At 39.1% G+C, this 14616-nt stretch overlaps 1 protein-coding gene across 1 annotated transcript in view; it reads left to right on the plus strand.

Annotated features, from left to right (window-relative positions):
- Positions 1-1863: 1863 nt before the first annotated feature.
- Positions 1864-14616, plus strand: part of LOC121326075 (septin-7-like) — a 37991-nt gene continuing 25238 nt past the window's right edge. The window contains exons 1-2 of the mRNA XM_041269227.1: positions 1864-2114; positions 3888-3984. Of these exons, the coding sequence (XP_041125161.1) occupies positions 2076-2114; positions 3888-3984 (136 nt within the window). The 5' untranslated portion in view covers positions 1864-2075. The remainder of the gene's footprint in view (positions 2115-3887; positions 3985-14616) is intronic.

Raw genomic sequence — 14616 nt, forward strand, 5'->3', positions numbered from 1 at the left:
GTTCACACACCCTAGTCTTGTATCTTGTAAAGTGATTTATGATGGTAGTCCACTATGAAAGGTGCTATATAAAGATTATTATTATTAAAGTGCCTAAATGGCAACCCATTGCCTCAGAAGACCATTGATAATTGGCTTCATAGGAGTGAGATGCCACTGAACTGGCTGATGTAATGCACATTGCACACAAGTACCTAGCCCTAGCAAAATTAATTCAAAGCACACCTGTTTAGTCCAATTGTTTGATACTGGCAACCTGAAGGCATCTGTTGGTAAGCAAGGCCTGGATTCTGGGCATGCATTGGGGAATCAGATGTTTTCTAAGGATAGCAAACTTGAATACTGTACCTGACTTTAAAAATTCCTATACAAAAAGGCTCATGCTGCTTAATTACATTTGAGATTTGGGGCCTGGGTAACGTTCTTCTTAATGTGTAATAGCACAAGTGAACCACTAGATGTCACCTTCATATAACCCTTCCTGTAAATCAAGGGGTCTCCAACCCTGGTCCTGGAAAGCTATAGGGTCCTCTGGTTTTCATTTCCACCGAGTTCTCAGTTACTTAATTGCACCAATTATTGGTTTGCTTATTTAAGATTAACATGTGTTCCAGATCTTTAGCCACTGATGATGTAAATACACCTATAAAACCTGCAGGATTGGGGCTCTCCAGGACCAGAGTTGCAGACCCCTGCAGTAAATAAAAAGAACATAAATAAGAACCATGTACAAACTAGAGGACATCCAGACCATCTATGCTGGTCCCTGGTATCTGATCAATTTCAAAACCTCAAACTGGATCTTAATCCCAGTGATCCATCATCAACAACATGACTAGGTAATCTCTGTCTGTGTAAAGAAGTGTTTCCAATTCTACGTCCAAAGTCTATCTCCACTTCATTTCCAACTGGTCTAGTCCTGGTATCTGTGAGGCACTTCAGTTATTAATTAGGGTTTGTCAACTACTTTTAAGATTTAAAAAAAAAAAAAAAAAAAAATTCTTCCTTGTTCTAGGCTAAATAGATGGAGTTCATTCAATCTATCTTCACAGCTCTTTTTGTTAAACCATGGGATTAGTCTGGCTGCTCTTTGTTGGACTCTCCAGGGCCACAATGTCCTTTTGGTAATGTGATGACCAGACTTGAACACAACATTTAAACTGCAGTCTCACCAGTGCACTGTACAAACTCATCAGAACATCCTTTGAAGTCTGCACTTTTGGTAGTATAGCCAAGCATTCTGTTTGCCTTTTTGATTGCTTCCCTGTACTGTCTGTTTGATGAGTCTACACCAAGGTTTTGCGCCTGGTGGGGTCGATCTGTACCCCACCATTTGGAATGTTGTGACAGGTGTGACAATGATTTATATGATTAATGATAAATGGATATTGTTTTTCCTGGAGGAAAAACATCCCTGTGTAATCTATATAGTCACGATCTGTTTCTGCAATTGACGTATGTTCGGTTGAGTTGGGCTTTTCAATCACATCTGTAATAATATTTATTTGCATGTGAAAACCAGCAAAATCAATTTTTAATCAGTATCAGCATGGGGGAGGGCTTTAGATGCCATCACGGAAAGAAAGGGTAATTAAACACACACGTGTTTGGTTTAATAAATACATTTAAAAAAAAAAAAAAAAGAATTAATTCCACAGCTCTTCTGAAAAACAGCCATGCAGGCGAAACTTCAATTCCCATAATGCGGTGACAATCATTAGTGCGCCTGCGTATTAGGGTTTGCGTCTCTTTCTCCAATCAAACTCTACAGAACGTTCAATCCTTTGTGACATCACAATAATGGGCGATACTTGTCACTTGTGTGCCAATTAGAGAGCGGTTGTGAGGGAGGGGAAACCGCCTCCCAGTCAGAGTGTTTCATTGTACCAGCTTTACAGCAGCTGCCTGTGTTCGTTTCACCTGGGCATTTCCTTGTGAATTTCATTCGTTGGACTCAATAATAACCTCTTGGAGACGTATACTGCATTTATATTAACGAAACGTTAAAATAGATTTTAATTCTCAATTTTTATGCCTGATCTATCTAGATTTGTGATTAGCGTTATTGTCGTACAATGATTGAGAGACCCGATTCTTCATCTGCCAGCATAGCAGTAAGTATTTCTTAATTCCAGTGGTTGTAACTTTAATGTTTTTAAATATAATTCTAAATTGTGATTACAACAGGGGGGAGTGACTGTATAAGCGAGTGTCTTCGACTCGGGTAATGATATAATGAGGTTGGCATGGCAGCCCGGGGACCTGGTATAAAGGGGACAAATGCACATCCTCCATTGTGGGCGGTTTATCTCGCTCAGTCAGATCTTCAGCTAGGAGTATTTGCATTCCGCGTTATTGACCCTACTACTACCACTGTGAGTTTATTCGGGGGGGGGCAAGATTAGTAAAATAGCCCCCACGCTGTGAAAAGACGCTTGTATTGTACTGCCGTATTTTGTTATTTCAAATGCCCGATGCTGTACCTTCATAGACCATTTATTTTCACGCGAAGAACGCAGGACAGCTGTCGTGTTTCCTTGATGTAAGTATATCAATAAGACCAGTTCCCACTTTCAGAAATACAGTCCACATTCTACAGTCTTATACCGTGTATTTAAAACGTTTTCCAACATGGCATTTAAAATAAAGTCAGTAAACGGCAATAAAGAGATTAAAAGTACTGCTCTATTTAAATAAGGTGACCATATCTCTCCGTGTTCAGCGGGACAGTTCAGGCTTTTCAACTCACAACCCAGTGCATTCTGGTCCGTTTTACCTGTCTCGGGTACCGTTATTACCTTTGAGAGAAGCAGGACTACATTGTAGCACTCACTGTTTAGGGTACAGTTTTTTTTAATTTTTTTTATTTATTTTTTCATTTTTTAACGATTTTGGTGTCCATTCTAAGAGATAATCCATTACTGGATAACATAGCTTTCCAGTGAAGTAACATGCAGGTATTGTCGTGTCTATTATAATTGTTTATGCAGGTAAAATATCTCAATTGGACACCAAGTAAAAGGTGCTGATAAGTGGCTTGTACTTTGTTTGCGTTTGCCCATTTAGTTTAAAAAAAAAAAAAAAAAAAAAAACAATGCTGTTGAAAGGAATTGAGTGGGGAAAGCACTTTGCCTAAACTGTGATTTCTGATGTGGCTCGGTCCATGCTGACAGAACACACACAGCGCAGGAATGCCAATGAAATGTGAAATCACCAGATTGTAATTAGCTGGGTATCATGCACACAATTTAAGTCAGATGGCGACAAAAAATATGAAAAAATATTGCTGTTTAAACCAAGAGATGTTTGTTCTCTTCTCTGATCACAGTGGGATCAAATTGCCTATTAACTAGAAAAATAACTGCATGAAATACTATGATTTTACTGCTGCCAAGTTATTTTCCTATGTTCACAGAGCCACATACAGAACCATTTAATGTTATTCAAGGCAGAGAGCTAATTCAAAGGGTTAGAGCAGCAGGATGCAGCTGTTTACAGTTACTGCAGAGAACCAATTCCTTGGTTTAGCGGTAAAAATTGTTCAAGGTTAAATATGATGTTACAATGTGGTACAAACCACAAGGAAGCATGTTCATCTTTGGTTATACAGGTCAACAGCAAGCCCAGAATACACAGTGAGGTCTTAGCTTAAGAAGCACAGTGCTGCATAAAGGCGGTCTGCTACTGGAAGGATATACTGTTCCCTGTGCACAAAACAAAATTTAACACGTTTTTTTTTTTTTAATTGAAACATGCGCCTTAACATAAAAAAAAAAAAAAAACATGACTCGTACGTGCTTTGTTAATATTAGATTTTGTAATTTAGAGTTGGCATATGTTTGTTTTCTTGGCAGTATTTCAAGTTGTACATATTTTCTTTCTTGCAGAGGAATCTGGAGGGGTATGTTGGCTTTGCCAACCTCCCGAACCAGGTGTACAGGAAGTCTGTAAAGAGAGGCTTCGAGTTCACACTGATGGTAGTAGGTAAGTGTTGTCGTGTTGTCCCTACTCTTGTTGGCTGGTCTGTTTGCTGCTTTCCGTTCTTTGGTCTGCATTGATTAGAACTCGCATTCCTGAGACCAATGCAGATCTACATTAGTAGAGTCTGGAAGGGCTAAGGGGCGTGTGTATTTCTAATTGATTGATGGATTAGTTTTCTAAGTTTAATAAGATGTGCTGCTCATTTGAAGTTTTAATGTTTTTGCAGTTCTTACCATATTTAAGCCCTACATATACCACTGTATTGGGATAGTGCTTGTTGGAGGGCTTTGTTTATCAGGGCAGGTGACTTCCACTTAGTATTAATGTAGCCTTAGGAGGCTACATTAATCTGTGCAAACGATGGAACCATGTTTCTGACAGTTACTTTGTTCGTTAGAGGTAGCTTTACAAGCCCATTGTGGGCTGAATCACTCAATATTAGAGTTTTGGAATGGAAACATACTGTACAGACACGCTGGTAGAGATTTACTGTAGTGCTGCAATCAGAACCTCTTTTCTTAATCAATTTGTCACATACACATTTATTGATGATAATCAATAACATTTTATTTTTCAAAGTCAAGAATAAACGTTAGGGTTTTAATAAGAAGATCCTAGATCCTTTCGCCTACAAAATGACCAATCTTCACGTCAGATTCTTCTATTTTTCTAAATAAAATAATTGTGTAGCTTTTTATTTTTAAATCGGGGAAAGTCTAAATAAAATATTTTGAACTGATGTAACTTGTCCAGAGGCCGACAGGTCTGTATCCTACCAACTTGTTGATTTTGCCTAGCTACTATGCTACAGGGACCGTAATATCAGCATCAAACTACAGAATCAATGTTTTAATGGAAACTGGCAGTGGGAGACATCACACTGCACGCTAATTTGATCAATCGAATAATATGTAATTGAAGGTCAGGAAGTTTGATGGGTGATCAGTAATTGATGCATCGATTGCACAATAGGATTGCACGTCTGAATACTGTACTTGTGGGGCGTTGCTTTACCAGAGGCTAAAGGAACGTCTCTGAAAACAAAAAGCTTTTCAGGATATTCAAACAGTTAAAGCTACTGGAATTTCCACATCGGAAAGGAAACATTTTGAAATGTATTAACTGATCTGGATCATTCAAGCTCACCGACACAGTCTGAAGAACTGTGATCGGAGCACTAAATGACCGGTGAAGGTTTTCTTTATATTAAGGTAGGACTGCCTTTGCAGTTGATTGTAAAGGAAGTAATCTCAAAGTGTTACTTCCTATTTAAGATAAGGCCGCTTCTGAGTTGAGTTTGTTTCATGAGGACGTCAGAGTAACAGAACTGAACACGTGATTTCAGGAGCTGTGAGCTGATCACTTGAAAGAGGACATTGCATTGGTCTTACAGTCACAAGACAGTCCACCCCCAGAAACAGTTGTCCATGGTGTTTTGAGTTAGGAGCCTGCAGTAAATGGAGAGCAGCTGTCTGTCCTGGGATAGCATGGTTGTGGGGTTCAAGGGTTAGCCATTTATTTGTAGTAGTAGTCCCCCTTGGAACCTGACACCAGAGTCTTGACTCTGGTGGTGGCAGGGCAGCTTTGTCTCGGTCAGCCTGGTTGTTTGAAACGTTTTTGTAAATTATTTCTATGAATGATTGGTTTGTAAAGCTGTACAAGTCCGTGGGTTGTTGTAAACATAGAAAAACCCCAGTGCACTATAACAGTTATCCATCTTGGCACCTGTCTAACACTAGCCCTGCTCTCCCTTCAAGACAGAAGGATTTACTTATAAAGTACACAGTCAAATAGTTTTTTCTTTGCAATTGGTTTGCATACATTACGGCAAATGGAGAATGTGCTACAGCCATTACTAAATAGCCTACCTATTGCCATTACCTCTAGTATTGGTTTTTAATTAGTTAAGCCTTTCTTTACTGTTTCTTTGGGATTCTGTGTTGGGGGAAGCAGTGTGCGCAAAATGCAAGAATACTGTGATGCTGTGCTGAATTTAAAGCCCTGTGATGGAATGTTTTAGTTTTTTTTAACCTTGTGTGTGTATAAGCGTTCCAAATCTCCAAATCCTATAATGAAATAATGGCTCAATTACTAATCATTTGGAACAATGTTTGGTAGACTATACTTTAAATAGTGTGTGTGTGTGTGTGTGTGTGTGTGTGTGTGTGTGTGTGTCTATCTCTCTCTCTATCTCTCTCTCTCTCTCTCTCTCTATATATATATATATATATATATATATATATATATATATATATATATATATAATATATATATGTAACAACACAAACAGAAATTTTTGTATTTGTCTCCTTTAACAAGGTCCAGGATAGTCCCAATTAAACTAAATGCATGCAAGGGTCAAAATAATAAAATATTCCATCACAGGGTTTTAATTTCAGCATGGCATCGCAATATTATACACTTATTCAGTAGATAATTAATTATAAAAAGTAATTTGTCTATGGCATCATGTAATCTAACCCTGTTTCCTTGAAAGTGAGATACAATGACTGGAATTGAGGTCTTGTCATTACCAATTCTGAACCTGTATTTCACGGTTACGTGATGAAGTAGGCTCTTTATATTCTCTTGCATGGTTCAGCTTTATTTGTGAGTGCCTATGCCTCTAACCCTCAAATGTGTGCTTAGTTTATATGCTCTAAATCTTTATCATTTTAATACATTGTCAGCCACCTTGAGTGAAATGTTTTAAACACATGCAGGAAAGAAAGAGGAAGCAAGAACAGCCCACACAGAACCTCAGCTGCATGTAAGGAAGCTTTTCAAAAGTCAGAAATCCACAATGGGGAGAAGGGGGGGCTCATACTCGATGATTCTAGAACAGGCATCCGCTGCAGGCTTAAAGGGCTAGCGTGAAGTTGGGTTTGGTGTGTTTTATGTTCCTTGGCTCTCTCCAATATTTTCAGCAGGAATGCCATCAGAGCTGCCTTCTGAGTCCCTAAGAGGGCATTCCCTCTGTTCTAGACTCAAATGAAAAACATGGCAGTAACAAGAGTGTGACCTTCTGTCACTATGTAGAGGCGCTTGCATGAAGACAACTGTACCACTATCTGTATGTACATTTGTACATGCGTATGCACTGGTTAATAGGGATCTAACAGTTCTTTGTGTATTGATGAATTGCAGTTACTCATGAGTTGGGTTTCTTTCATACAGTTTGGACTCCACCCTTCTAACGGTGGTTGGGTTACAAATAGTTGTTGTTATTGATCACGATCCTGATTGAGCTTGGTAATGCCTGTTGGAACAAACGAGAACACAAGGATCTCTCTTCCTGAACAAACAACGTGGGGGAATCTGTGCGGATGCCTTGCTGTGTAGAAACCCAATTACAGTATGTTAATCTGATTGAGGGATTTCCCAAGAGCAATCCAGGGGCTCTTTTTTTTTTTTTTTTTTTAAAAGCAGTAACTTCAGGGGAACTAACTCCCCAGACCTGCTTCTCAATACTGGGGGCCCTGCTGGGCTACTTGTATGATGCATAATAAGATTATTTTTTTTTTTTACTGTAAATATTTTAACTCCCTTTGATTGCTGGTAAACTGGCTTTCTACTCTGCTATCTGTACTTTGTTTATTTTTTGTCTGCCTGTTTTTTTTACTAGTGCTGGAGACGGCAAGGTTTATGCGCAAATGTATTTTTCCTTCTCGGTGTGCGTGGTGTGCAAGTCGCTCTGGTTTTCTGCTGAGTTCATAATTTGCTGTTGAATTTCTCGCCTGGCTACTGATTTCATAAGTGCGGGCGTGGTATCCTCAATGAGGCAGTGTTGGGTGTTTTAATCCCAAGGCAGAAAGTTAAAAAGTCTCTTCAGGCACTTTGCAGCCTTTTGGTACAGTAGGTGTTTTATTTATTTATTTATTTATTTATTTATTTATTTATTTATTTTTATAAGTCAAAAGTTGCATGACATGATGAAACAAAGACACCATACTGAAACACAATTGGAAAGCAACATACAGTTTAGTGATTTAATTGGAGGGGGTGGACTGGAAGGATTTGTACCATTGCTCTATAGTTTAGGTTATCATCAGGCCCTTTCAACAAAACAAAGTAACAAACCTACACTGCACACTGAATCACTTCAAGATCACCAGACCATTCAATGACCGTACAGCCTTTCACGTGTTTGTATGTCATTTGAGAAGACCACAGTCTAGATAAGTTTTCCATGTTACGAAACTAGCATGGAACAGTTTTGAAATACTTAACCTGTCAAATACTGTTGGATACAAGTACATATTGTTAATTATAGCTAGAAGCAGACAAGTTCTGCACAAAGTCCTGGGTTTCAGAACTCATCCTCAATATGTTAAAAATTCAGGAGCCAGGAGTTTGAGCGATGTGGCCCCTGTTAAACTAATGGTTTTGCCACTGTTGCTACAGTAATTACCCTTTATAGAAATATGCATAGGTGAGGCTGAGTAATACGATCTATTACTTAAAAGCAGATTTAAATTTAGGGTCCGCCCAATGTTACATATCCCGCAGGCGACCTGGCCCTTTAAATCTTTTTACTCAAGCACTGTGCGAGACAGCCCTGCTTCCTCTGGTCTGCTCCAGCCTTTAAAACAAGGTCCTACTTATGCATTTCCGGTAGATGATCATATTGGGAGATAACCTTGACTACAAGTGTTTTGGAATGTTGCTGCTGGGCTGAAGACAGACCTACCTCAGTGCAGTAAACAAACATTTTCACACAAAATCTTTACAAAATCTCTCTCTCTCTCTCTCTCTCTCTCTCTCTCTCTCTCTCTCTCTCTCTCTCTCTCTCTCTCTCTCTCTCTCTCTCTCTCTATCTAATATATATAATATCATATACGTATCCCCTCCGCCCGTGGGGGCTTCCCTAATATATACTGCATATGAATGTATATATATATAGTAGAATAATATCTATGCCGCTAAGATATATAGTAACTATGGGGCCTTCATATATATATAGGTATATCACATACACGTAGTGTAGTGTGCACGGGGGAAGGCAGCAGCAGGGCTGGTAGGTGACGTAATCACACATAGACATAAGCCCGCTCTTCTGTAGAGCGGTATCGGCGCTATGCTTTTATGCGAGAGGTCCCATGTACCCGCCCTCCGCCTGTGTGTGGATTACCTCGCCCTGTGTGATGCTCTGCCTGCGGGAGCCAGGATTGCTTCAATATAGGGTTATGTTGCCCTGGTCGCCACCTTACTGGCTATTCAGCCCACAGGGAAAAGCCCCATCTTGTGTATATTCAAGTCACAGGGAACAGCCCCATCTTGTGCCACATAATCAGGGTTCCTGGGATGAACAATTAGATTTTTTTTTCTTTTAGTTTTCTTTTGCTTATTTTCAATTAGGTTTTTTTTTTGGGGGGGGGGGGTTGCTTTTGGTCAAATTTGAGCTGGCGGTGTTAAAATATTTTTTACAAACAATAAATGTTTTGTCTAAGCGTCTATTTTTTGGTGGTTTCTGTTATCTGTATTGAATAGGCTTTTTTATGAAAGCCTAGTGTGTGCACAATCATTTCATTTAATGTATTACATGTACCTCTAACCTTTTATAGTTAGTTATAGCCACAAATCTAACAGTAAAAAGCAGGCAAAAATAGCTCAGACCCTAAAGGGTTAAAAGGGCCTGCTCTTTCAAATCCCTCGTTTGTAATATAATTAGTGACAATGCATGGGTCTAATTAAGAAAACAAAATGTATTAAATATATGAATTGGATTCCCTGTTTGATGTGGAGTGTGGTTGCTGAATAAAATGTTTTTAATGTGATGACAGTACCTGCAGTATTATTATTGTTTTACTATGTTAACTATGTTTGGGTGGGTGGGATTTAAATATTTATCTCTGGAAATATTCAAGGTAGCTACAGTGTGGTATTGAAATCCCCAGCATACTCCTTAGGCATTGCAGGGTCTGGAAGTGTCCATACGATTTGTTTAATCAACCAGTGGTTTGTCTTTTAGAATATAGTGTAGTTAAGATGCAGAAGTCCTTAAACGGCTCACAAGAAAAGGGTTAACCTCTCGAACGAAAGATGAATCTTGCACTTGGACACTTGCACTTGTCTGGAGGCCAGCTATTTCAATAGCGGTGACTGTTCTCAAAAAATCCTTGTTTTTTTCTTCTTCCTAAAGGGATAACTACTGCTTGCAGTGCAGTTTTTAAAAGGCGCATTAGCTGTTTCTGTATCTCCAGTCTCTCATGCCTGTTCAGAGGTATTTACGACTTCCGCATGAAACAATAATTACAGGGCTCACTTTATTGAAGAGGCCGGACGAAAGCTGCTTTTCCGACTGTAATGCAAACCACATTAGCCTTTCTCAAGAAAGTTCAAAACTGTGGGTTTTTTTTTGTTTTTTTTGTTTTGCTCTGTTTAACAGAGAGCTTGCCCTATTTGAGGGAGCTTTTTAGCTGTGTACTGTTCTAAAGGTTATTTTTCCCCATTTGATAAATGTTAATTGAATTGGGCCCTGTATTTCTTTTAGTATTACTTTAACCAGGTTACTATTCCTTATTGTGTTCTTGAACCCTTATATTTCAACTTGCCAGTGCACTGAGAAGTCCTGGTGTCCTGTTAAGTATTGCACAAATGCTGGAAGTGTATTTTCCTAAATTATATGTTATATTTTTTAACACGTTTATTGAATTGAACCCTTTTATGTATACTTCAGCCAGGTTACCATTGCTTAAGTTGATGCAGGCTCTCTGCTTCCTAGTTCTTAAGACAATCGCCACCCCTCACTGCCTCTCAGTTGCTCAGCTGTCTGAGACCACACCTAGGTGAAGTGCCAGGGTCTGTTAAATGGAGGTCGAGGTAGAGATCTCCCAGATGAGATGAGGTCTTTGTTTAATCCTATTATGAGGCAGACCCTTTGGGGGGAGGGAAAGCCGGACTGTTACTACAGAGCTGTTCGGACGGCAGGTCTCTGCCAGGCTGCTGTGACCCCAGGTCATGCAGGATGCAGGTGATAAAGTCGACACTCAATCAGTTTATCAGAGGTTTTATCAGCTTAATGACTGATGTGATTTCAGCATCACAAAATGTAATTTGGCCATCTGCAACTGCAAACAAGGCAAAAGGATATCAGAAAGGAATACTGATTAATAAAGCCACTTTATTTTAACTACGTCTGAACACTTGACTGTATACTGACACGACAGTAACATTCAGTAATAATTTTGCAGAAGAATACAATACAATAACACTGTTCAAGTGAGGGGCGCGTCAATGTAATTGTTTTTGTCAGAGTTAAACATCTCAAATGTAATGTTTTCAATATCAAATGGCACCCTTTACTTGGAGCCCTGACCTGACATGGCTGTCATTTTGTAGTCATGTGACTCTTTGGTTTCCAGGTAGACCCAATTCATTGATACATTGGCTTCATGTTTGGCACATGTCTGTATTCTATGAGAATATGGAATGGGTTACCTAGTCATGGTCCTTGAAGACCCGACTTGAGCTCAGTCGGCTACTATGAACCGGACAAGCACAGATGGACCGACGGGCCTCCTTGTTCAGAAATGCTCTTCTAGTTAATGGGTTTAGTCTTTGGTACAAAAAGTGGCGTGATGGATATTGTTACACACTGTTTAACCCTTTGCGTTCCATTTATTCAGCGCCTGTTAGGTGCATTAGGTCCAATTTATTTTCACACGCGCAGTTTAAGTGGGGTTTTTTTTTCACAGTAAAACAGGTTTAAAAGGCACTGCATATCAACAGGACACTCAGTACTGCATCTCCAGCCCTGCACCACCCCTTGTTTGCTGTATTTAACACATACCTCTTCATAGTTGTGCATACTGATAAATCATCTTTTTTTTTTTTTTTTTTTTTTTTCGGCTCCTATCTGTCTCACTCAGCCATTGACTTTGGATCATGCTCTTGGCGGCGGGCGAAAGGGTTCAGTAATCCTCCTGGTTGGAAAGTGGGTAAGATGGTTTGATTTGGGCGTTCAAATAGGCAAGAAAAACATTCATTTAAATTGATAAAAAGGAGCACCTAAAAATACATTGCTGTGCAAGTCTTAGCAGCTGTCATTACCGAAATGATTTTGTAGGGTAAAATAAAGATCTAGTGTCGTACCCCAAGTGCTTGTGGTTTCTATAAAGAGCTATTTTGAATTTCCCTTCATTGATCATCCAAAAATGAAACCATCAAAAAACAAGTACATTACTACTGTACTTTTCTCAATTATTTTAAACTAATTTGCCATGAAAGAAATGTCAAGTTTTACCAAACCTTCCTGTCCTTGTGGGTACCTGTGGCAGTGCGCAGGTGATGTGATTAGGAAACAGAAGACAAACAACGAAGTTCACGATCCAAACAGGTTTTATTTTGTAAATCCTGGTCTGGCGACCACAAAGAATAATCCCAGGCAATACACAGGAATGTTTAAAAAAATGGGCTGCAGTCTCAAAATAATAATACACGGTTTGAAATTAATAAACACAGCAAACACACACACAAAGACACATACGTTCACAAGTCCAGAGTGAGTGCTATAGTGCTTGTGTTGTGTTCACTGTCTAATAATAACAAACAAGTACATTTTTAGACACGACAAAACAAACAAAACACTCACTGTAATTTCACAGTACCCCTTTCAGTTTTTCAGTTTAACCATAACCAAAGGAACAGATCACCTCACTACATCCCCTTTTGTACCGTCAGTCACGCCCCCCTTGGTTAGCGAGTACAACCGTTTCTCCTCCAATCTGAGGTTGCCACATGGCTTCCTTTCTGGGTCCTTGACTTGGTGTACCATGGCTCCGCCCCTTTTCTAGATGGCCAACTAACACCCAGCCCTAGGAATGATTTGTCAGGCTATCCAGTGTGGGGCAATCTGTTCCCTTTACACAGTGTCCTCACAGGTCGGGATGGAGATTTATAATCAAGGGTCACTCGTTCTCTGTCACAGTACTTCACACACATAAAGTATGCATGTGCATATAGTAACAGGCCAAAGAAAATGAATGATGTCACAAAAATATATCTAACGTAAACCAGCTGTGGTTCTCTTTGTTGAGATTTTTTTTTTTTTTATAAAAGGCAACTTGGGCCCCTTTGAGTAGGATTTTTAAGGAGGCTGCTTTTTTAAAAGCTGAAATCTTGCATATCTTCAGCATCATTGGAATTAGTGGAAAGGGTGAGTTTAGCAATGATGTGTGGAACAGACTGGGAATCTGTTCAGTTGCTGTAAACAGGGGATTCAAATGTTGTCATTGTTTTAAGTATTAAAAATAGGAACAAGTCTGACATTTTGCTTCTTTTTGAAGATCTAAAGAGATTGGCATAAACTGTTACCTTTTTTTTCTTATTATTTTATTGATTTTTTCAAAAGGACCTTAAATGTACAAAAAATACAAAAATAATGGACATGGTTTTTACAAACTAAATGATTTTTAGACAGTGGTTGTATATTTAGATTCCACCACGTACATTGAGTAGAGTGTACTGCATACACCTCTTTTCAGACGTATCAAATCTCCGTCATTGGACATGAGACATACATACATACTGTGCCTATAGAAAGTCTACACCCCCTTTCAAAATGTTCACCTTTTGTTTCCTTATAGCTCAGAATTAAAATAGTTTTTTTTTTTTTTTTTTTTTTTTTTTTTTTTAATTTATCTACACATCCTACCCCACAACTTCCAAGTGAAGAAAATATTCTAGAAATTTGTAGAAAATTAATTAGAAATAAAAACTGAAATAGCTTAGTTGGGTAAGTGTCCACCCCCCTTGTAATAGCAATCCTAAATTAGCTCAGGTGTAACCAATCGCCTTCAAAATCACACACCAAGTTAAGTGGCCTCCACTGGTCTTAAATTGTAGAGATGCATATGATTTCAGCATAAATTCAGCAGTTCCTGTAGGTTCCCTCTGCTGGGTAGTGCATTTCAGAGCAAAGACTCAACCATCAGCACCAAGGAGCTTTCAAAAGAACTCCAGGACAAAGTTGTTGAAAGGTACAGATCAGGGGATGGGTATAAAAAAAATATCAAAAGCCTTGAATATCCCTTGATCAGGCAGTCTCTCCAAACTGGATGACAAGCAAGAAGGAGACTGATCAGAGAGGCTACCAAGAGGCCAATGGTGACTTTGCAAGAGCTACAGACTTTTATGGCCAAGACATGTGACAACAATATCCGAAGCATTCCACGAATTTGGCCTGTATTTTACTCAAGAAAGCCCACCTTGAATCCCGTTTTGAAGTATGAAAAAAAACATTCTGTAGCCATGTGACAAAAAGTTTTGTGGTCTGACAAAACTAAAATGGAACTTTTGGGCCTAAATGCAAACCGTTATGTTTGGCGCAAACCCAATGCAGCGCAAAGAACTCCATCCCTACTGTGAAGCATGGTGGTGGCAGCATCATGTTATGGGGATGTTTCTCATGGGCAATGACTGGGGCACTTGTCAGGATAGAAGGGAAAATGAATGGAGCAAAGTACAGAGAAGTCCTTGAGGAAAACTTGCTGATTTGAAGTGTTTCATATGCATATTAAGCAGTGTACATATTAAAACAAACTGTTAGGTGCCTGTTGGATTAAAAACTTGAACTATTGGATGTCACCAAGGACCAAAGATGAGTCTCTGTCTTCAGCAATGACATAACACACC

The sequence above is a fragment of the Polyodon spathula genome, chromosome 13, assembly GCF_017654505.1.
Source record: "Polyodon spathula isolate WHYD16114869_AA chromosome 13, ASM1765450v1, whole genome shotgun sequence".
NCBI lineage: Eukaryota > Metazoa > Chordata > Actinopteri > Acipenseriformes > Polyodontidae > Polyodon > Polyodon spathula.